The sequence below is a fragment of the Macaca thibetana genome, chromosome 7 (assembly GCF_024542745.1).
Source record: "Macaca thibetana thibetana isolate TM-01 chromosome 7, ASM2454274v1, whole genome shotgun sequence".
Lineage (NCBI taxonomy): Eukaryota > Metazoa > Chordata > Mammalia > Primates > Cercopithecidae > Macaca > Macaca thibetana.
Window position 1 is genome coordinate 47965311 of NC_065584.1, and position 25278 is coordinate 47990588.

Genomic DNA, 25278 nt, shown 5'->3' on the forward strand with positions numbered 1-25278 from the left:
TTTATTTTATTACGTTCCCATATGTAGTGTCAACTATACCTGACATTTTTCTTAAGAGTCAGACTTCCTATGGCTTTGCTCATTCCATGGTCTCTGCCTGGGAAAGGTAGGGTTCCTTATCTCCTTTTGCCATTCAATCCATCCATAAAACACTAGTTCCTCTGGGAGATTCTTCCTTGTCCCACAAGTAAGAAAAGACACTCTCTCCCGTGTATTCTCACAGCACTTTCTCCTTCCTGTATCTTCCGTTCATTGTCTTTCATCACAGCTGTCGACAATGTACTGTAAACTCCTGGAGGGCAGCACACTGCCTTACTCACCTTGCAATCAAGGTGAACTGATGTTATCAGGACTTAGGTAGACTGTTGTGTGATAAATACCCTTTTATCTTAATTCTATTTCAGTTTACTCTTAATGCAAAACAAAGTCTACATGGCAGGTCTTATAAGACTGTATTTTAGTTTTCTATACTTTCTCAGATTCTTCTGCCATGGGTCTGGTTTTACAGGGGGCAGCGTTTGCTCCTTCAGGGTTTCCAACACGGTTCTCAGGATTTATTCTGGAATTCTAGAGGCAAAACAACTCATTGCTGGGGAAAGTATCCATGAAAAATTTATGTCATTTATAATGAGGCTTAGTGGTAAATGTTTTTATATTCATATTGTGTAGCTAGTACTTTAAGCCTCAGAAATGCTTGCTATGCATTGATACTTTATTCAGGTGCCAAACCAAAAAGTATCTTTCTCAAAGTGCGTACGCTAATAGTATTTTGAAAAACACCCTAACATAAATTGCAGTGCAGAATGACATGACCTCATGTAAAAGACTTTCTGACTATCATCACTTTTCATTTAACATTTACTAGATGCCCTAGAGAGAAATTTCATTCTTTTTAGTAATGAACACTTTAAAAAAAAATCAAGCAGTATTACATAATGATTAAGACCAACTGCTTTAGAATTCAATGACCTAGTCTTGAATTCTTCTTCAGCTACTTATAGGGTGACTAACTCATCCTAGTTTGTCCAGGACACTCCCAGTTTAAGCACTGAAGGTCCCACATCCTACAGAATCCTTTGGTCCTGGGCAACCTGAGGTGATTGGTCACCTTAGAAAGGTAATACCTTGCTCAAGTCACTGACTTTTCCCTAATTCTCAACTTCCTCAACTACAAAATGGAAATAATATTGCCTGTCTCATAGCATTGTTTTAAAGCTTAAATGAGTTAATTCATATACAGCTATTATCAGAGTGCTTAGCATATAGAAACATTAAATAAATGTAGCTATTGTCATCCTTATTATTAGCCAGTAGAATTTTTTTTAACAGCGAGATATGTGGAGTTAAATGAAAGGAAAAGAACAGAGCCGTATTAGCATGTTAGTGGAAAGATTCTAATAAGGTTATCCCAGGGCAGCCTCCCCTCTTTCCATCCCTGAGTCATTAATAAGGTAGAAACTGGAGTGGGGAGTGGAGGTGCAGAGGATGTTTAACCTTCTACACACAATCCAGAGCTCTGTGGTAGCAACGACCAGATCAAGAGCCAGGATGCATTCAACGTTCTAGGGGCAGAGTCACACCCCAGTTACCTCCAGTTGCCTGGCCCAAACAAGGGCAAGGAAGAGTATCTAAATCCTGATTTCAGTCACTGGATCATTACCACATCCTTAGAAGAGCTGTCTTAAAAGGTAACAAACTCCTGTCTTTGTGTTGCCAAAGAAAAGTCTATAACCAGATAATGTCATTTATAGGGAATTTATTTTAAACATTTGTCAAGTTGTTCTTTGTAAATGTGGTCACTCAATAAAATGTATTGAACTCTTATTAATAAGTGCTGGGTACTGTGCTAGGAATACAGAGATAACAGGACCATTCTTTCCCTCGAGTATCTCCCAGTCTCAATCATATCAATTAGTAAATAAGTGGAGATTCTAAAGTAGACATTTGGTAATACCATAAGAATTATGAAGACAAGCCGAACCTAATAACAATATAACAAACTTGATAGTTTTCAGTGTTGTTATTTAACTTCATCCATCTAATATATCAGTAGTCACTGACAGATAGTGTGACTATAATGCAAGGTAAACCACTGTTCAGTAAGATTGTCACTGGCTGGTTAACTGAAATATGTAGCTTTTCACATAAAGGCAACAGCTGTGGCAGATGCAGAGCGATCAGATACTATGCTAGGGCTTTTATGCAAGTGTATAATATTTGCACTCAGGCCCATAGCAAAGGTAAGAAGAACAAAACAATGAAAACATAGGAAGGGAGAAAGAACTAAAGGAAGGCACCATAGGGAAATTTTAAATGTTGCATATTCTCTCTTTTTATCCTTTAGGTCTCAGTTTAAATGTCACCTCCTTATAGAGGCCTGAGCATCTTATCTAAAGTAACCCACCCCTCTCCACTGATAACTTTTTATTCTTTCTACTGTCTACTTGTTTCCTTCAATCACTTGTAATTCCCAGTCGTTTTATTTGCATGCTGTATTGGTTAGGCTAAGCTGCCATAACAAAGAAGTACAAAAATAGAATGGCTCAAGCAAGTAAAAGTGTCTCTCTGATTTATCAGTCCAGAGGTAGGTGAGTGGTCACGTAAGTGTCTGTACCAGGAGATCATTCAGGGCTCCATATTCCTTCTACTTAACACCCCTTTGGGTATTGCCTTCATCTGCATTGTCAGAACTGGTTCAACAAGACCATGTTCACAGTTTAGCCCATGAGGAGGGTAAAGAAAGAGGGAAGGGCAACCAGTTTCTTCTTTAAGCATGTGATCCAGAAGCAACACATATTGCTTTGATTCAAAACACAGTCACATGTCCACACCTAGGAGGAAGTTGGGAAGCATAGTCTTCAGCTGGCTGGCCATGTGCTAAAATTCCTTGGCAGGAAAGGTGGCAAGGGTGGGGAGAGGACTTACTAAAGGGAAGAAAGGCAGGAGAGACACTAGGGGACAATGTAGCAGGCTCTGCTATGCCTGCATAGTTATGTTTTGGGTTTTGTTGTTGTTGTTGTTGCTGTTGTTTGGTTCTGTCCTCCATGGGACTGGAGACTATCTGTTTCATTCCTTGTTAAATCCCCAGAAACTAGAATAAGTACCTACCACATAGTAGGTGCTCAGTGCCTACTGATATACTGGGATGAATGGAGTTAAATAACTAAATACTGACACTATCAAGTTTGTTTTATCATTATTATATTTGTCTTGTCTTGTCTTCACAATTCTCATAATGTTACCAAATATCCACTTTAGGATTTCCACTTATTTACTTATTGGCATGACTGAGACTTTAAGCACCTAGCATGGTGACTGGCACATAGCAGGTATTCAACACTCTTTCCTTCCATTTCTTCTAGTCCGGAAGAAAAGATCCACATACAGGATATAAAAATATGATAAGAAATAATATTGAAACTGTTGTCTTGCCATTCAAGGAAGAAATCTGAAGCATTATCACTTAAAAATACTCTTAAACCTTATCATGGGGTCATCTGATAAACAACAACCAGCATCTAGGAGACAACTGGATAGCTCTGTTTGAACCTCTAGTTTCTTCCCCAAGTATAAGAGCAGCTACCTTACCAGCTTACAGTTAAGTAGAAAATAATATGTTGAACAATACATATGAGTTTGGGGCAGAAATAATAAAAACAAAGGTAAAATAGAAAGTATTCCTTGACTCTGGCCTGTTTCTACACACTTAGGACAGGAAAATTTGATTCTCTGTTTTCTGTCCAGCTGCTCTTTTCAATAAGCATTTATTTTGAAAACTACTTTGTGTCGAGGTACAGATTAAATTCTAGGTAATTGTTAATGAATTTTTTTTTTTTTTATGGAGTCTCACTCTGTCACCCAGGCTGGAGTGCATTGGCATGATCTCTGCTCACTGCAACCTCCACCTCCCTGGTTCAAGCAATACTCCTGCCTCAGCCTCCCAAGTAGTTGGGACTACAGGTGTGTACCACTAAGCCCAGCTAATTTTTGTATTTTTAGTAGAGATGGGATTTCACCATATTGGCCAGGCTCATCTCGAACTCCTGACCTCGGGTGATCCACCCTCCTAGGCCTCCCAAAGAGCTGGGATTACAGGCATGAGCCACCCATGCCCAGCCGAGTTTTTTTTTTTTTTTTTTTTAAAGCATCAAATGCAACTGACTTTTGTTTGTGGCCCAATCTGTTCATTCAGTCCTTAACTAGTACAAAGCACAATCTTTAGGAGTCATGATTAGAGGACGCCAAACACCAGATGTTGGAGATAATGTCTTACAGATTATTTTTAGGCGTTTTAAAAAAAAAAAAAAAAAAAAAAAAAAAAACCATGGGCATTTAATACTTATACTGAATTATTGACATAGTAATTGGTTGCTGGTTCTTTTCCAGAACACATTTGGTTTTGGCTTCTGTTTACATTTTATAAAATCTTACAGAACAAAGAAATGCAGTATCTTTTGCAAGCTCTTATTTATTTGTGGTTTTACCTAGACCATTTTAACTCACATACTAGCTTGTTTTGATGTCTATTTTGCCTTCAAACATGACAGATTCATGTCAGACTACTCAAAAAGGATGACTGTAAGCTAGTATCCAAAATTTAGATGGAATATATAGAAATCCAAATAACTATCTGAATTTGTTGGCTGAACATCAAAGCATCAACACTTCTGTCCATGGAAATTCATGACCTATTCTTTAGCCTGTGTAAATTCTCCACATCCTTCAAGATGGAGAGGTCTCTTAAATCTCTTCAGGTCTGTGAAACTTCCCTAACCAGGCACTTCTGCAGTAAAAGGACTTTTGTTTGAATTCATCTTTTCCAGTCTCTTTAAAGGTGACCCTGTTGGGGAGCCTAGAGCTCCAGGCTATACTTAAACGCGCTATTTTTTTCATAGTATCTACTTGAAGCTCTTTTTATCTTAGTCTTTGCATTATTGAATCCTACTCCTTCTTTGTTTGTTTATTTTTTTTCTCCTAGTTCTTCCAGTTTAACACAAAGAACAGCATTTTACAAGGCAACTTTAAAATAATGCAAAGTAAAAAATGAAGTAAAAGACATTTTAAAATATTTTACATCTCTGGACTTCAATGATCTTATCAAAAAATCATGTACTCAAAAGATACTCATTGCAGCAGTGTTTAGAATAGCAAAAGAATTGCTGACAACATAAAGAGGAATGCTTAAATGAATTGTAGAACATTCATTTCATGGAATACTGACTTTTAAAAATATAAGGTAGATCTTTGTCTACTGAAATGTAAGTATGGCCCTGGTACAGTGTAGGAGGTAGAAAGCAAATGTTGAAGATAATTATCCCATTCATATAAAAGATAATAAAATGTCTAAAACTCTCCAAATAATATCTGTTGTGGTTTCTGAGGAATAGGGGTAGAAACAGGGAATTTTTCTCTTAAACTTATATACTTCTATTTTTAAAAAAACGTTGTAGTGATTATTTGTAATGTTTAAAACTTCACAAATGCATTTGGTGTAACCCCCGAACCTGAATGCTACCATTTTGGAAAGTCATTATTGGACTACTTGTTCCCAGTCACCTCTATGCTCTAAAACAGTCACTGGATCCTTGTTTCCCACAATTTTCTAATACCCTCACAGTGACTTCATAACCCTCACCACTCCCTCTGGCCTGAGTTACTATGGCTCCCTCAGCTCTCATATTTGTGTAGGAATTCCTTCCCACTCATTACTTCACCTTTGGTTTTGCTATTAGTTCTGCCCCTAAAATGGCTTCCTGCTATTTCCCTCTGCCTGTCAAAAATCATATGTATTTTCAAGGCCCCAGTGCAAGTCTCACTTTTCTCACAAGAGCAAACCAACTTCCTAAAAACAATGTATTTTTCTTTTTATCATCACCTAGGTAGGTTGCACCAGGAGAATGTAGTATTTTAACCATTCCTTAGAATGTACAGTTGATTAAAATTTTGTGTTAATGTCACAAATTGTGCATCTTTTAAATTTATTGCTTATAATGTATTGCCCTTTTTCTTCCTGGAGATAAAAGAAAAGAGAGAAGAAACTAAATCTTGATGTAGTTTCCTGACTGAGCATTCAGAGTCACTTGGATCAATATTCCCAAACTCTGGCTCATCAACAGCTGAATTATTGTCTTGCTTTAAACACAGAGTTTACCTCGGCTTATAGATCAGATAGCTCAGAGGAGCAAAATGAATGCTGCTATTGATAAAGGACATTAATCTTTCTTGTCATTTTCGTTGATTAGTATGGCTACCTCTGGGGCACGTCTTCTGTACACTCAGTATAATAACTTCTATGCTATATTCTGATTTTGAGTACACGGGGAGAGAGAGAGAGTTAAAGTCAAAGGGTTTGCCTTTGAGTCTACCAAGTGGTATGTCCTGAATTCCAGGTTTATGCTATTTGTCCCAAGATGTCATTCACATTTTCTATTTTTATAAATTACATTCCAACATGAGATTATGTTTGTAATGAGGAATGCTCAAAATACAAAAGTAAATTTCAAATGTCTCATGACCAGCAGAACATGTGAGTTAGATTTTGAAAACTTGAACAAGAAGGCAAGGCATACTCTGTTTAAAGGCAAAATAGTGGCTAATGATAATTACATTTCAAAATAAAAACATTGTCCTTTGCACAAGTACCTCAAAAAGGTGTTAAGCCCATGAGTTTTTGAACTCAGAAAAATATGTTTTACATACACTTTCTTGACACAATCCTTAACAAATTTTATAAGAAATGAATATTGATCAGCTATTGAATTAACTTGAGCAGAGATTCTTTCTACTTTACTGCTTCATTAGTTGTGATGTGACAGCAAATTCAGATCCATCTAGTTTAGCTTGAGAAGCCTGCCACAAACCATCCAGTCTCCTTTAATCATCACAACAATTCCAAGAATAGTGCGGATAGCATCAGCGTTGGAGTCATATTGCCCTAAATCTGAGTTCTGCTTCTGCCGCTTCTGGCTGTCTTCCTAATAACAAGTTCGTTAACCTCTCTAAGCTTCAGTTTCTTCATCAGTAGTATGGGTGTGGTTAAACAAAAGGTCTTATAGACTGTTAAAACATGAAATGAGATCATGTATTTAATGCTCTCATTTAGCACATAGTGAGCATATATTTTAAATGTTAGTTGTTGTTGTTATCCTCCTTTTGCAAGTGGGGACATCGGGCCTTCCTATAAGTTTAATGACTTATTAAAGGTCAGTGATTTGATGGGGATGTCCAACCCCAGACCAGTAATTCGATGGGGATGTCCAACTCCAGGACTCTGATGCCTGTGATTTTTCTACAATGGAATGCTGTAACCATGAAGCATACCACACCATACACCATGCTATGCCCTGCTGCATCATCCCATGCTCCTTGTCACGTCATGCCACAGCACAGCACACACACCCTACTGCCTACCATGTCATGCCACACCACAGCATGCCACACCACACCACATACCACATACCACATACCACATCACACCACATTGTCTGCCATGTCATGTTCCTAACAGCATTACCCCTTTAGTAATCATCCTCATTTGCTTGCTCTATGTGCTTCCCAAAGGATACCACTTTCCATGATATTGCTTTAGATCCCAGAGACCCATGTTCAATTCCCAGCACTGGCACAAAATCCAAGGCTTTCAGCAGAGGATGCAGGCCTCTGGCACAAGTCTGTGACCACCAGAGGAAGGGCACCTTTCTTTTTTACCAAGACATGGCATGGGCTGGCTGTACCCCTACAAGGGATGGTCCTGTGCTGTGTGGCCCTGGATTTCCCTTAATAAAACACATTCTATTGAGAAACCCCAACTCTGGCTTTAGCTTGATCTGTGGATTATTCCAGACTGTGGTAGATTCCCTTTCTAGGGTCTTCTTCAGTCTGTTTTCAATGGTAGATGTATTAGTCTGTTCTCATGCTGCTAATAGAGATATACCTGAGACTTGGTAATTTATAAAGGAAAGAGATTTAACTGACTCATAGTTACACATGGCTGGAGAGGCCTCACAATCATAGCAGAAGGCGAATGAGAAGCAAAGTCCCATCTTACATGGTGGCAGGCAAGAGAAGGACTGAGCAAAATGGGGAAAGCCCCTTATAAAAACCATCAGATCTCATGAGACTTATTCACTACCACGAGAACAGTATGGAGGAAACTGCCCCCATGATTTAATTATCTCCACCTGGCCCTGCCCTTGACACATAGGGATTGTTACAATTCAAGGTGAGATTTGGGTGGGGACACAGCCAAACTGTATGAGGGTCTAAGACAATTAGCATGAAAATTCTTTGCTTCTGACTTTAATGTCTTTCAAATTTATGAGATACACCCAGTGCAGTGGCTAAAAGTGCATTTTGAAATGATGCAGTTGTTTAAAAACACTGACAACTTATGTACTGGCATGTTTTAGTTGGCCACAAATGCAACATAGCTAATAGTGTGGGCAGTGGCTATAAAAATCTGTGAATAAAAATAGGAAATTTAAGTCAAGGGACTCAACACTAGGAGAGGATATAGTCTCACTGCCCCTCTGTATCATTATTGTCCCTCTGAATCATTCGGTATCATTAGGTCCAGGTCATATTTTAGAGGGACCAGGATGAACTACTGTGTATTCTCTGGTTGGAACTAGCACGATGAGTCTGGAAACATATTCACTGATTTGTTCCATAAGTACTTACCAAACAAAAATCTAGATGTCAGGGGTGTGCTTAGCACCAGGGAAAAGTGAAGCACATGGTTCAGCTCATGTTTCTTATGAGCTCACAGTGCAGGGAAAACAAAACATGTGAAGAAGAGGATGAAGAAGGTTCTAATCTGAATGTTGAGAACCTAAGACAGGCCATAGCTGTCTTCAAATGTTTGAAACTCTGTCATGTGGAAGAAGGAAGCTGGGCTGGAGGTTCCCATCATAATTTGTGCAACACTCATACTATCATCCTGTATTGTTTTCTTTTTCTTTGTTTTTAAATGAAATTAAAGTTTTAAAGAGTAATACATTGATTTGGTTGAAAAGGGAAAATAATTTTTAAAAAGAAGTGTACACAGTGAGAAAATCTCCCTTCCACTTCCGGTCTCCTATCCCACCTCCATGGTGAATAATTGGTTTCTTGTGTATTCTCTCAAGTGTTTTCTTTGTGCAGATATGAAATACAAACATATATTCTTATTCCTCTTTTTCTTACATGAGAGTTAGTATTCTATATATCTGCATCTAGATATCTATAACTATAAATCTATACACACATATTCTGCAACTCACTTTTTCACTTAATATTTATCTAGAAATCTTCAATACATGGAGATTGTCTTCACTCTTGTACAGCTACATAGTGTTCTATGTATAGAAATACATTGTTTAGCTAGGCTTTGTTGATGGATATTTGATTCCAATTTTTTTTTCAACTTACGCTACAACATACGACCTTTTATGTATTCATTTTGTACATGGGCAAATGTGCTATGGACTAATTCCTGTAAGAAGGTTGCTGGTTCCAAGAGCAAATACATTTGTAATCTGGATAGGAATTCCCAAATTGCCTCCCATTGGGGTTATGGCGTATTGTACTCCTCCCAGCCTCCTCCTAATATGAGAATGCCTGTTGCCCTCCAGCCTCACTAAAGAGTGTGTTGCCAAACTTCTTTGAATTTTTTCCAAACTGATAAGGAAGAAATGTCATTTCAGGGATTTTTCAATTTGCATTTTTATGTTCAGGGTCATACATCTTTTTCCCTGCAAAGTGTTTGTTTATATCCTCTATATATTTTTTTTCCTGCCACAATATTTTTAATTACGTACAAAGGTCTGATATGGCACCCAGGGACCCATTTCACCCACTGCTCTGTTTGGCCGCCTGTCTTTTGTCTCTCTCTTCAGCAATGGTGAGGCGGATACCCTTTCCTCGGGGAAGAGAAATCCATGGTTTGTTGCCCTTGCCAATAACAAAAATGTTGGAAAGTTGAGTGGCAAAGCTGTTGCCATTGGCATCTTTCACGTGAACCACGTCAAAAGATCCAGGATGCCTCTCTCTGTTGGTGATCACACCAATTCTTCCCAGGTTAGCACCTCCGGTCACCATACACAGGTTACCAGTGTCGAACTTGATGAAATCAGTGATCTTGCCAGTCTCCAAATCAATCTGAATGGTATCATTCACCTTGATGAGGGGATCGGGGTAGCGGATGGTGCGGGCATCATGAGTCACCAGATGAGGGATTCCTTTTGTGCCCACAAAGATCTTTCTCACTTTGCATAACTTGTACTTGGCCTCCTCAGGTGTAATACGATGTACAGCAAAGCGACCCTTGGTGTCATAGATCAGACGGAAATTCTCTCCCGTCTTGTCAATGCTGATGACATCCATGATGAATCCAGCAGGGTAGGTTATATCAGTTCGGACCTTGCCATTGATCTTAATGAACCGTTGCATGCAAATCTTCTTTACTTCATCTCCTGTCAGGGCATACTTAAGTCTGTTCCTTAGGAAAATGATGAGGGGGAGACACTCTCTCAACTTGTGGGGACCGGTGGATGGACGAGGAGCAAACACACCAGTCAATTTATCCAGCATCCAATGCTTTGGAGCTGCTACCCGCTTCAGATGCTTCTTGGGACCACGAGCCATGGCTGTGTTAGGCAAGGAAAGAGGACCTCCGTCTTCTGGTGTGCGTAAAAATTGGGCCCCCTCTATTTTTTTTTTTTTAATGGAGCGATAGTCTTTTTATTCCTGATTTCTAGGAACTCTTTATATATTAGGGGAATTTCCCCTTATGTGCTGTATTGCTTTTTAATTATTTGTTGAGGTGTCTGTTTTCACTAATAGATGAAGACAAAACCGGGACTAAAGCCTGGAAGCAACAGTGAGATATTTTGGGGTTCAATTTTAAAAATAATAATGAGCCCTTAATAAGTGTCATGTATGACTTTCAGTGCTTTGATTCTACTATCTCATTTAGTCTCCACCATAATTCTTTGAAATGGCTATTATTATAAACAGATGAGACAGAAGCACAAAGATATTAGATAATCTGTCCAGGGTCACACAGCTAGTAAATGGGGGAGTCAGTATTCAAAGCCATGCATTTGAACCCAGGACCCAGGCTGGTAATTACAACATTTATTAAGTGTGCAGAGCAAGCAATAAGATCACATTAATGGAAATGTTTAAAATAAGGTTGGGAGATGGATACTTCTGAGTCTTGTGGATAAGTTCCTAAGATTGGGAAGGCCTTGCACTAGATGACCTGAAGAAGCTCTTCCAATCCTTCTTTGTTTTTTTCTGACAATGCCATGCCTGACCAAAAAGACGAATCAGGATATATGATGTACCATATGGGACCTGTCTGCTCCCAATATGATCCATCAGCAGACACTGCAACCCACTCAGCATCACTTCTGCTGCATCCAAGGGCACCTGAGCTTCCATTTACAAACAATGATTTTGTAATAGACTTTGGGGGCACACTAGGTTACTAAGTCTATGTACATATGAGAATGTCCTTCATTTTGGTGCTTTGCACATAGTAAGCATTCAGAAATTTTTTTCATTGAATTAACACATGATTGATGGTAAAGCTTATTCCAAAGGCTCTTGAATGTGACTCAATCAGATGGCAACATGGAGGTAATAATCCAATCAGTAATTGCTTTGCACAGACTGTGCAAAGATATGAAGATGTATATGAAATGTTTCTTAACAAGTGTATAGAAAAAGACAACTCACAACAAAGGCAGGAAAGCCAATGAGTCCCAGATGAATGGTCATGACCCTTGGGGTGGAGATGAAGAAAACACTGAGGAGTGGGGTAACAGGAAAAACCTTCCCAGAGGAGGCGGGACTTCACCAGAGATGTTATTTGGATTTGGAAAGAGTGATTTGGAAAGAGCGAAGGAGCCTTTCAATTGGGGAGAAGGGCTTGAGCAGAGGCACTGAAGTAGAAAATCTTATGTTATGTTTGTGGGCTTAAGCAGTTGTGTTTTTTGTGCAGTCTCAGAAATAAAACCCTAAAGGCAGGCTGGGACCCTGCTGAAGCGGATCCTGAATTCTAAGCCAAGGGTTAGGCAAAGATGGTCACAGAAGGCTTTGAAATAGAGAAGTGACGTGGTAATAGTGCTGCTTTGGGGAGATGAATATGTCAGCCATGTGCAGAGTAGTGCAGGGTGAAAAGAGGTGAGGCTGGAAGCTGGAGAACACTTAGGAAACAATCACAGTACTCCTGAGAGAAGGTGATAAGTGTCTCTCTAGGGAGGTAGCCATGGAATGGAAAGAAAGCTATAAAAAGAATTATGGGTGATTCCAAATATATGACATTTTGGACTAGGCAAAATTGTGGAGACAGTAAAAGGATTGGTGGTTGCTGGGGTTAGGAAGGAGGAAAGGATGAATAGGCAGAACACAGGAATTTGGTGGAAGTGAAAATATTCTATATAATACTGTTATGGTGTATGTATGTCATTATACTTTTGTTCAAACCCAGAATGTACACCACCAAGAGTAAACTTTAATGTAAACTACAGACTTTGGGTGATGACATGTTGTTGTAGATTCATCAGTTGTAACAAATATACCATGTGTCTTGGTCAGTTAGGGCTGCTGTAACAAAACACCATAAACTAGGTGGCTTATAAGCAGCAAACATTTATTTCTTATAGTTTTGGAGTCTAGAAAGTCTAAGATCAAGGCACTGGTAGATTCAGTGTCAGGTGAGGGCCCACTTTCTGGTTCATAGATGGCATCTCCTCTCTGCATCCTCAAGTAGTGGAAGAGACAAAGGCGCTCCCTTGGGTCTCTTTTATAAGGGCACTAATCCCACTTATGAGGGCTCTGTATTAGTCCGTTTTCACACTGCTAATAAAGACATACCCAAGACTGGATGATTTATAAAGGAAAGAGGTTTAATTGACTCACAGTTCTAAATGGCTGGGAAGGCCTCACAATCATGGCAGAAGACAAAGGAAGAGCAAAAGGATGTCTTACATGGTGGCAGGCAACAAAGAGAGAATGAGGACCAAGCGAAAGGGGTTTCCCCTTATAAAACCATCAGGTCTCATGAAACGTATTCACTACCATGAGAACAGTATGGGGGAAACTGCCCACACGTTTCAATTATCTCCTACCAGATCCCTCCCAAACATGCGGGAATCATGGGAGCTACAATTCAAGATGAAATTTGGGTGGGGACACAGCCAAACCATATGATCTTCTCACCTCCCAAAGGTCCCATCTCCCAATACTATAATCTTTGGGGTTAGGATATTAACACAGGAATTTTAGGGCAACACAGACATTCAGACCACAGCAGCTTGTGTGGAGGCAGGGGCATATGGGAAATCTCTGTACCTTCCTTGCAATTTTGCTGTGAACTTAAATCTGCTCAAAAAATAGTAAGAATAAAGTATTTTTTTAAAAAAGAAAGGGCTGGGTGCAGTGGCTCATGCCTGTAGTCCCAGGTACCTGGGAAACTGAGGTGGGAGAATTGTTTGAAGCCGGGAGGTCAAGGCTGCTGGAGTTGTGATGGTACCACTGCACTCCAGCCTGGGCAACAGAGACAAAAAAAAAAAAAATTATAGGGACTGGCTAGATAATTCTATGTGGGGGGAGGGAGCAAAAGAGCTATTGAAGTGCAAACGAATTTATAATACACGTTTTTTGCTATTATCCATGTTATACATAGCATTGAGGGAATCTGACCAAGAACAATTATTTTTCTCTTTAGAAATCAGAGAGCAAAATTCTATCAGCAAATGATAAATAGAAAGATGTTTGGGGATAGCCCCTGTTTTTGTTCCAAGGTAATTATTTACATAGTAAAGGTAGCTTAGAGCCCTCTCTGATTGGAAACATTAGGAGCAGAATACATTTAAATTTAAATTAGTTAGGTGAATTGGAAGGTAGTGGTGGTGGTTGCATAACTATTAGTATACAAACACTACTGAATTGTACACTTTAAAAGAGTGAAATTTATGGTATATGAATTACATATCAATAAACCTATTCTTCAAAACAGCAAAGGAATGTCTATATAGGATTTTAGGCATCTTTTCTTAAGATCTAAGTAAATTATAAATAAGTATTCACCTCTACCATTTCCCTAAAAAAGATTCTTTCTCAAATAAGACCACAGAATCACATTTCCATCTTTAAACAGCAGGCAAAAACAAATAAACAAGATCCAAAACATGATTCCAAGCTTATCAGAACTTTCACCATCATTTCATCTCAGTGCTCTGCAACTTTATGCTTTCCAAGGTACTACTGAGGACTCTGAAAAAGATTTAGACCCTAGTCTGTCTGCTAAAGCAATTATTTTTCCTTTAAGAGAATTTTTTGCTAAAGTGAAAACATCCTAGGCAATGCAAATCTTGGCCCTTCATAGAGAAGAGAACAACTTGCTGAATCATTTTTATTGAATATTAATTATGCAAAACCAAAAGCGAAAGTTATAATTCTGGCAGACAAGCTTTAAATAAGGCAGTGAGTTGAGGAAAGAGTAGTTGCTCATATTCTTAAACCCCCAAACATGTTCATCAGCTTTGGCTTAGTCTTTTGCTAGAGAATGCAGGCTCTTTTTATTTTTAACTCTCTTAACTAACCATACAGATAAAACTGATTGAAAATGGGTGTACCTGGATTTCTCAGTACCCATTTGTCATGTTAAATCACAGTCCACTTAATTTGAGAAAGAGAATGTTTTCTAGGTGACATAGAGCTTCCTAGAGTCTCTCTGGCATATTCATCCCTCATGGAGGACTCTGTTGTCAAATGTATCACAGCCTCCAGACTGTGGGCCTGCTGAAAAGGTGAGTGGGAGTGTTCAGGGAAAAAGCCTCCCAGCCTAACCTCTGTGCAGGCTGCTGCTATCCATCACATGGGCAGCTCAGGGCAGGGGATTCTGGGAAAGGTGAATGCAGATTTACTTTCGGTCATTGATTCTGGCTTTTAATTCTTGAATTTTAACATGCACCTTCCTCTGCACTGTCATTACAGTTTTTTTATTATGCCCACACTTTAAAAAAAAATTCTCAATTTAATAGGACTAATGTCCCCTACACCTGTTAATATTGGCTGTATTCAAACAATAATTGGCATTTTTGTTTCTCTAATTCCAGGGAGAACGGTAAACCAGATGTTTGTCTAATGGAGCATTTCTATCTCTGTTCTCAGAAAACCTTTTTGTATAATTTGTTATTTATTTTTCTTTCTGGCATTTTCTGTCTCCATTTCAGTGCAGTAAGAGGAGCTTTATAGAGTTGTGGAAGTACAACCTTAAACCATAAGCTCCTTATCTCAACCCTAGCAAGTCAGAATAGGCTCTGTCCACAGGAAGAAGGCTCATCTGTAGGCACTTAACCCTCTCATTCCTTTTCTATCTGTAGTTTTGGTAAATTTCAGCTTTTTGTGCTCAAGTCAGTCATCATCACAGTCATGACAGGATCTATGTCCATTGAAAGTACTTAATGAACCGCCACCTGCTCATGGAGCTGTGAAGACAGCATGGCCTTGGACTCTGGGGACTTAGCATCTAAGGCAGACCCCAGAGAGCATGGGTGTGGACTGGATACATGAAACTCCTTCTGGCCCAATCTACCGTGAGAGGTATTAGAGATAAAGGAAGAAACTAACGAACAGATGGTAATATGTTGGAGATGAATAGAGTTCTCCCTGAAAAATAGAGATAGTAAGAAAATCAACAGCTCTCATTTATTGAATGTGTACGATGTATCAGGCAAAGATCTAAGGGCATTATCTCATTTAGTCCTCCTAGCAGCCCAATAAGGTGGGAATTATTATTGTCTTATCTTAAAGATGAATAAACCAAGGCCCTAAGAGGCTAACTTGCCCAGTGTCTCACAACTGCCAGTTAGTGGTAGAACCAGAATACAAACTGCCTAAGCTATGGATCACCAATTGAATGAACTCCATTCTGTGAGGATGAGTCAGCGTTAAGAACTATTAATAGAATTTTAGGATTAAAGCTTTTCCTTGAGAAAAGTAGAATCATCTTCAGCAAGTCATTGTTGTCACCCTATCCCTTAGTGTTGCCAGAGAATTTTTAAAATAAAACACCTACCCTTTATGAGATTACTGAATTTGTCTGCCTCATGATGAGTGTTTCTGACCTCTGCATCAGTAGATTAAAAAGCTTCACTTTTATCAACACATATTGGGATTTAATGGCAATAGTTTCAGCTTCTTTTCATCCTTCTCCTACTTAGCTTTTGACTAGAAATAGTGGCCTGTGAATCCTTCAGTTTTTATTATAAGTACTTTTTTGAAGTTAATATAAATTGAAATTTTGAAAATCAATGCCATTTTAAATGCATCCAGGTAACTGAATTAGCTGTGTCCTCCCAGAACAGCTACCTCCCAAGAGGGCATCTGTAGGTTAACACAGCGACTGTCAAGGTACATTTGCCTCTGTGTGAATTAGACCTCTAGATGGTCCAGAAAACAGCTGCAGAGCAATATCTGAGGAAATCAGATATTCCACAGAATCCTTGGTTATGTGGCCATTTCTAGTCTAGACAAGGCACTTTTATTTAGTGGATTTGTATTTAACAATATGGCAATGTGGGTTCCTACCTGGGGCAAATGGCTTGTGCTCTCTCAGTTCCCACATCTGCCAGCTCTGCAGGAAGTGCTGACAAGAATTAATTGGCTTTCCTGGGCCCTCAGGCTCAGTTCTGCTTCTCAGTTCCAACAATCCCCACAGGACTCTGCTCCAACATAATTTACTGTCTAGGAGGAGTTTCTGTTTACAAGAGTTCTAACTGATAGGCACCATATCACGTGTATATATTTTTAAATTCAGTGAGTTAGAACCTTGAGAATTTTTCAGGGTATTTAGCTCAATTTTTTAAAATGGGACATAACTACATTCAAAGTATTTGAACTATTCTTTGTTTTTATGATGATTCTAATACGATCCCGTCTAAAATGTGTGAAAACAGTTTTAAAAATAAAATGTGTCATTTACGCAAATAACTTTGCTCCTCTTCTCTTCCTCTAGCTGGCAGTATTTTTAGAGCGTGGTAAAGGGGTCCTTCCAATTTCATACTGGGTTTTCTGAGCAAGACAGAGCTGGTAGGGTAGGAATGGGACTTCTTCCCAATTGTGGATTATATTTATAGCCTCTCAATAATATTTTATTTATAGAATAATATAGATGTCATTTAGATTCTGTTCCCTCAATTATTACTGTACATCTTAGAAGCCCCTGTTCTCGGAGGCATCACCTTGGGGGAAATTATATTGATTCTGTTACACAGGAAAGCAATAAGTCAAAAGGAAGTTGTGTCACACTACAGTGGTAGCCAATTAGTATAAAAATCATGGAAAGTTGGAAGGGAATTCTGCAGTTGTCTCATCCAACTTTCTACAAAGTACTGGTTTCTGTCTAGACAAACACTGGGTCTCTCTCTGCCTGTGTCTACCATGATCAGAATACTCTTGTTTTGAGAATACTGTCGCTCTATTTCATTGTTGGATAGCTCACATTGTAGACTTTTTTGCACGATAGATTTAAAATGTCCTCTTTGTAATTTGCATTAATTAGTTGTAGCTTGTTCTCAGTAGCTGCACAGAATAAGCCCACTCATTAATGGATTGATTGAACAGTCCATTTATTTATATTCATTTTGAATTGGATGCTTACTATGTGCAATATAGTGTGCCATACATAAGCATCAAACTCCAGGAGCTGACAGTTTGGAAGAAGGTAATATGGACATATATAAACTGTATGTGATACATGCTACATGAGCAGTATAAATTCAGTGCTATGAGAATGAAGAGGGAGAACAATAGGATGGGATCAGGTCCTGCAGGCATTCGTCAGTGCTGTGATCTGAACATTTGTGCACCCCCATCCCCCACAAAAATTCATATGTTAAAATCCTAACCCCCAAGGCAATGATATTTGGAGGTTGGGCCTTTGGGAGGTGATTAAGCCACAAGGGCAGAGCTCTCATGAATGGGATTAGTGACCTTATAATAGTGGGCCCAGAGAGAATCCCTCACCTTTTCTACCATGTGAAGTTACAGCAAAAAGATGGCCATGTAGGAAGTGGGCCCTCACCAGACACTAAATCTGCTGGCACCTTGATCTTGAACCTCCCAGCCTCCAGAATAAATTTCTGTTGTCTATAGTCTACATAGTTTATGGTCTTTTTGTTGCAACCGCCTAAATGGACTAAGACCATCAGCATATTCATCATGGAGATGGTGACATTTAAAGATCCTTATGTTTAATGGCTTGAGATTGAAGGGCGGAGGTTTGGATGTGGAGGTTGGAAGGATCCAGTGTTGAAGAAGTGTTGGGTAGTTTCTATTAGTGGAGATTAGAATTTGAATTGGAGAGTTGAAGACAGGGCTGGAAAAGCTGGTCAAGTGAGTGTGAGACTGTGAAGGGCTTTGTATGCCTGGAGTGGAGGGTGAGAGGAATGGTGGCAACAGGGCTGTGACCAGGTGGAATTCACATCGTCTCAAATGCCAGGCTGCAGAGTTTAAGAATTATCCAGCGAGGCAGTGCAGAGCCCAGGGGCTGGGCACTGAGCAAGTGACACTTGTGTTTAGTGAGATAACTCTGGTGGGAGGAGACAGTGGTCTAGAGGGATATGCAACAGGCCAAGTATAGGTAATCAGAGCCAGGAGCCCTGTTGTGGCCTCTGCAGTGGGGGAATTGAGTGAGATTTGCATGATAATGACTGAGACACAGCCTTGGAAACCAAATAAACCACCTACTATGTCTTCTCCAGGTTCCCTTTCTCACTCGCCACCTCTCCAGACTATTCATTTATATGGACAAACCCCTCCTCTCCTCACTTTCTGGTGAATAATTACTTATTAACACTTGCAAACAGTTCCAAATAACTGGTAGAGAATCCTAGGATCCAAATATCTGTAGTGAAATATCTATCTCAGGTTGATTTTCCTGCCTCCAGTGAGGTCTACATATAAGTTGAGCCCATATAATGAAAGAAGCTTTAATAATTGTTCAGGATAAATGTGTGTGTGCACCCATGGATTTAAATTTAATAGTTGTTTTCTCTGGTGTTCTGTCTATCCTTAGGCAATAAGGGCAATCTTTACTATTATTCCTTTTGTTACTGAGATTTTTTGGTCTAACTTGAAAAGAGGGGCTGCCATATGCAAAAAAAAAAAAAAAAAAAAAAAAAAAAAAAAAAAAAGTATAATGAGAAGCCTAGCTGAGATGTATAGATTTGAACTGGTCTGTTGCTCACAAAATTAAGTCACTTTTTAAATGAAGTATCATTAGCAATTTGGGGGAATCTTCTAACCTGTCTTCTCACACAATACTGATATTTGTGCTTAATTCTAAACTTCAAAATTACTTTCCTTGGCCAGGTGGGATTATCATGCCAGTAATCCCAGCACTCTGGGAGGAGGCCAAGGCAGGAGGATCACTTGAGCCCAGGGGTTCAAGACAGGCCTTGGCAACACAGTGAGACCACATCTCTAAGAAAAATTGAAAACACAATTAGCCAGTCATGCTGGTTGCATGCCTGTAGTCCCAGTTACTTGGGAGGGTGAAGTAGATGGATCTTTTGAGCCCTGTAGGTTGAGGCTGCAGTGAGCCAAGATCATGCCACACTACACTCCATCCTGGGTGACAGAGCAAGACTCTTTCTCAAAATATATATATATATATGGCCCAGCGTGGTGGCTCATGCCTGTAATCCCAGCACTGGGGAGACCATGGTGGGAGGATCACCTGAGGTCAGGAGTTCGAGACCATCTGGCCAACATGGCAAAACCCTGTCTCTACCAAAAATACAAAAATTAGCTGGGTGTGGTGGCACATGCCTGTGATCCCAGCTACTCGGGAGGCTGAGGCAAGAGAATTGCTTGAACCTGGAAGGCAGATGTTTCTGTGAGCCAAGATCGCTCCACTGCACTCCAGCCTGGGCAACAGAGTGAGACTCTGTCCTCCGCCCCCCAAAACAATCACTTTCTCTTATTTTGCAAATATGTGTTGAGTACCTACTATTCATCAGGCCCTGTTTGAGGTGCCTATATTGGTGAACAAAATAGTCAGAAATTCCTGACCTTATGGAGCTTACCATGCTGTGTGTGTGAGTTTCCCTAGCAAGAGGGGACAATCAATGCATAATAAATATGTTAATTATACAGTATTTAAGAAGGAGATAAGCAATATGGGAAAAAGAAAAATCAGAGAAGTGTAGAGGAGAATAGGATTACCAGGAGTGGGGAGGGGAAGGCAAGTTGAAATTTGAGATGGAGGGTTAGGGTCATTTTTCTTAAAACGGTGACATTTGAGCAAAGATTTGGGGGTGAGAGAATTAGGGATATAGGTATCTGGGAGAAGAGAGTTCCAAGAAAAGGAAACAGGTAGTGCAGAGTGCTGAGGCAGGAAAGTGCTAGAACGGTGAAGAGGCTTTGTGCTTTTCCACTGCCCATAGAGAAACAATAGCTTGTGCAACCAAAAAGAAAGCTAGGAAAAGACAAAAGTTGTTTGTTTGTAATAATGCTGAGTCAACATTACCTGGAAAAAAAAACAAAAACAAAAACCTCACAGACTGACTTAACCAGGGCAAAGGGCATTAGGGGAGGTTTCTTGGCTTCCAGGTTACTTGGGTGTGAATCCTGGTTCTGCCACTTACTGCCTGTGAGATCTTAGGTGAGTTATTTAACCCCTTTGTTTCTGTTTCCTCATCTGCAAAATGAGCCTAACAATATTGCCAACCTTCTAGGATTGTTTTGATTATGAAATGAGTCGATATTAATGAAAAGTTTAGAACGATGCCTGACACATAGCAAGTACTGGCATGTTAGCTATTGACTTGTTACTGCCACTGTTTTGATTACTTTTATATGTGTTGTTGCTCTAACCTATTCTTCAGGTGTGTCTTAAGAGCTTTGATATTGTACATGCTGTGTGTGTGTTTGTGTATATGTGTGTGTGTAATGTGTTTGTATGTAGATGTAGAGAGTGTGGGACTTAATTTATACAATTGTAAAAATTAGGTTAAAAATCCCACTGCTTAGCGTATAGTGAGGCCTCAATAAATGTTGGTTTTCATCCCTTCTGGTAGAATTTTACAGCAAAGTAAAACAGTGGAGGGTTTTCCTTTTATGCTCACTGTGTTTTTTGTTTTTTTGGGGTTTTTTGAGACGTGGTTTTGCTCTTGTTGCCCAGGCTGGAGTGCAATGGCTGATCTTGGTTCACCACAACCTCCTCCTCCCAGGTTCAAGCGATTCTCCTGCCTCAGCCTCCTGAGTAGCTGAGATTACAGGCATGTGCCAACACGCCCAGCTAATTTTCTATTTTTAGTAGACATGGGGTTTCTCCATGTTGTCAGGCTGGTCTACGAACTCCCGACCTCAGGAGATCCGCCTGCCTTCGCCTACGAAAGTGCTGGGATTACAGGCATGAGCCACCGCACCTGGCCTGTGCCCACTATTAATGAATATTTTGGCTGGAGTATTAGTAGAATTAGAGCCAGGTGAAAATATTCTATAGACTCAAACTTGGAAACCTGTCTTACCCTTAGCACCACCAGTGGAATGAAGGAATTCCCGGTGGGTCACTTTGAATATCACTGGATGGCAATGAATGGGCAGTAGGGGAGTAAAAGAGGAGGGAAACAAAACAAGGAGGAAAACTGAAGAAATAAACAGGGAAGCACACCATTAGGTGTTAGCTATCCTATTGTTGCAGTTACAATCCTGAAGTAGCCTAATTTCCACCTCTACTTAAAGAGCTGTTAATACTTTAGATAAAAAGAGGGTTTCTTTTTAATAATACTAAGATCAAGTCACTGTGTGTTGAGGTGGTAGATGTTGAAAATAAATTTCCTAGTCTTATAGGATCTGTCCCCAGCTTATGTAGTCCTGGCAGTTTATGTGAGCCTCTGGGGTCTGTTACTAGAAAAATACCAGAAATGTGGACTATCAGGGAGATGAGGAAATTTAACATGCTGGTGCTCTGAGGGAGCACCGAGGGAACTCTGAGGACTTGAGGAGAAAGGATGTCGTGTCTCCACCAGGCAGAGGTGGGTGGGTGGGTTAGACAGGGAGAGAGAGCTGACGCCAAGCACCCACTCACTGTCTGCTGCTGCTTTGATTCATAGGTATGGCAGGTGTTTCCAGTGCCATGGACCACACCTTCTCAACAACGTCAAAAGATGGGGAAGGATCATGTTACACATCTCTGATTTCTGACATCTGCTACCCACCTCAGGAGGATTCTACATATTTCACTGGAATTCTTCAGAAGGAAAATGGCCATGTCACCATTTCAGAGAGCCCTGAGGAGTTGGGTACACCTGGCCCCTCCTTAGCTGATGTGCCTGGGTTAGAGTCTCGTGGCTTATTTAGTTCTGATTCTGGAATAGAGATGACTCCTGCAGAGTCCACTGAAGTGAACAAGATCTTAGCAGACCCTCTGGACGAGATGAAAGCAGAGGCCTATAAATACATTGACATAACCAGAGCCGAGGAGGTGAAGCACCAAGAACAACATCACCCCGAGTTGGAAGATAAAGACTTGGACTTTAAGAATAAGGACACTGACATCTCAGCGAAACCTGAAGGGGTCCGTGAACCTGACAAACCAGCTCCTGTGGAGGGAAAAATCATCAAGGACCATTTATTTGAAGAATCCACATTTGCTCCGTACATAGATGATCTCTCTGAAGAACAGCGCAGGGCTTCTCAGATCACCACCCCTGTCAAAATCACACTGACGGAAATAGAACCTTCTGTTGAAACCACTACCCAAGAGAAGACCCCTGAGAAGCAAGATATATGTCTAAAGCCAAGTCCTGACACAGTCCCCACTGTCACTGTCTCGGAGCCTGAAGATGACAGCCCAGGATCTATCACCCCTCCATCTTCTGGAACAGGTAAAGGCCCTGTTATTGCTTGACTTAGGAAAACCCAGCATATGGAAATCTCAATCCCTAAAACAAATATTAACGAATGACAATTTTCATTCAACATACTGTACTATCTGGGCCCCTTAAATTTCATTTGGTTTAACTAGTTTAATTCATATTCAACGTTTTCAATTTGTTGCTGATTGTACAAAGGTTGCAATCTGGGATTTCTCCTAAAGTCCTATCAGGTTTTCTTTGTAAAATATTTTGTTCTTTCTTTGAGGGGAGATGTTAGGATGACATACGGGGAACATTAACATCCTCATGCCGCCCTGCTGTCCCGAGCAGAGAAGGCAGCACTGCCTGCTTCTCAGTTAGCTTTCCGCTAGGGTCTGGGTTGTCTTCGTCTATTTTGTGTTGCTTATAACAGAATACCTAACACAGGGCAATGTATAAGAAACAACATTTATTTCTTAACAGTTCTGGAAGCTGGGAAGTCCGAGGTCAAAGGGGCGCTTCTGGTAAAAGCTGTCTGGCTTGCTAGTGGGGACTCTCTGAAGGGTCCCAAGTGGGTGCAGGGTGTAACATGGTGAGGGGGCTGAGCATGCTAACATGTTGTGCTCAGGTCTCTCTTCTTCTTATAAAGCTGCAAGTCACATTTCCATGATAATCCATTAATCCATTAACTCTTTAATCCATTACTCCATGAGTGGGTTAATCCATTCATGAAGGCAGAACCTTGATAGCTCAGTAGTTCACAGTCCATAGCCTCTCAAAGGCTCCACCTCTCAATACTTCCACATTGGGTATTAAGTTTAAAGATGAGTTTTGGAAGGGACATTCAAACTATAGCACAGGTCTCTTGGAGACATTATGAGGAGAGCACACTGGCTGTTCTCTCTAGACTTCCTGAAGCACCTCGGCCGGGGCATTTAACACTCCTGTCCCTAGCTCTAAGTCTGTACCCTTAAAGGGGAGGAAAAGGTGGACTTCTGGATCTTTTAGGGATGGCACAGACAGGAAGAGGAAACCTGAACAAAACAAACTCCTCCCTTCCCCTTTCAGTCTCAACACTGTCATTTTATATCTCTAGTTTATTGAAGTTCTGCATATAATTTTATTTTTGAAACCAAAAGATGTACTTCATTCAACTTTTTAAAGTTTAGACTTCATTAGGCTATGGTCTTTTTCAATTTGAACATTCTCCTACTGTGACTCAAGGCAGGATATTAAACAGCACTCATGCATATTCTCTCAAACACAAAGCGGGCCTCTTATACCCCTGGCTAAAGGCCAGAGAGGTGGCAGGAAACTCCTCACCCCACCCTGTGCCACCCTCTTCTCTCCAGCCTTTGAATCTCCACCTCTCTTGAATGCCCATGAGGCATCAGATGAAGAGGACAGTGACAGGTCCTCAAACCTTCCCCTGCCCCTGGTGACCGGCATTCTACCATATCCCAAAGAGCTTTGGTATGCATCTCAGGTGAAAGAGCTTCTAGTAAACTCTGAAAATGGAGCCAAAGCCTGTAGAGGAGGAGTGATTGCTCTAAACCCTGATGGTATAGTACAAATTCAAGTGTTGGAATAGAACAGAATTAATGAAAGTTCCTCCTATCTTCTTTCCCTATAGATTTTAGCATTAATTCCTTCTTCCCAAAGTTACTTCAGACTCATTCAACTATAAAGCTCCAAGTGTCTTAAAGATTCACTGCACCAAGTCCCTGATTTTCAAATTCACTCAGCAGTCACTTTCTACTTACTTTCTTTTGGTTGGGTACTCTGTGAGGCATGGGTGATGAGGAATTAACGAAAAATAAAAAACAAAGAAAAACCAGTCCCTGCCTCCAGGGGGCCAGACAACCAAGCAAACAGTCCCAGTCCAGTGTGCTTGGTGTTCTGAGAAAGGGAAATGTATGGTGCTGAGGAGCCCTGGAGTCCAGCGGCTCCCCCAGGTGAACTGCGACCACAGGTGACTCTCAGAGGAATAGGAGGAAACAAACAGGTGAAGGGAAGGGAAAGGTGCCCTTCCAGTGTGAGGAGCTGCATGGACATGGACTTGTGAGGGCCCAGTGAACTTCACTTAAGATGTAAATTGAGATTTGGGTAGTAATGACAAATCAGAAAACCAAGGCTCCAGGTGGGTTAGATACGACTTGCCCCTGCCTAAAACACGAGGTCGGAACACAGGCGAGTTTCCAAGCTTCCTTGTATTCTTTCTGGCAATGCGTAGTAAAACTCTTCTATTATTTCCTGCCATAAAGATACTTGATGTTCTGAAGATGTAAGTTATATAGTCAGCTATGTTTTACAGAGCTCCAGGGATGTCCAGTAGTCAGTCCAGAAGAACTTCAGCCAGTCCTCAGGAATAGTGAAATGCCCTAGCACATATAGGTCTAGTTACACAGCACATGCTTCATGT

At 40.3% G+C, this 25278-nt stretch overlaps 2 protein-coding genes across 2 annotated transcripts in view; one reads left to right on the forward strand and one right to left on the reverse strand.

Annotated features, from left to right (window-relative positions):
* RTN1 (reticulon 1) overlaps positions 1–25278 on the forward strand; it is a 280433-nt gene that overhangs the window by 103292 nt on the left and 151863 nt on the right. Inside the window, exon 2 of the mRNA XM_050797790.1 lies at positions 22113–22886. Within this exon, the coding sequence (XP_050653747.1) occupies positions 22113–22886 (774 nt within the window). The remainder of the gene's footprint in view (positions 1–22112; positions 22887–25278) is intronic.
* LOC126958983 (40S ribosomal protein S4, X isoform-like) lies at positions 9757–10675 on the reverse strand. The gene has a single exon (XM_050797816.1). It carries the CDS (start codon positions 10621–10623, stop codon positions 9829–9831), a length of 795 nt encoding a protein of 264 aa, XP_050653773.1. The 5' UTR covers positions 10624–10675; the 3' UTR covers positions 9757–9828.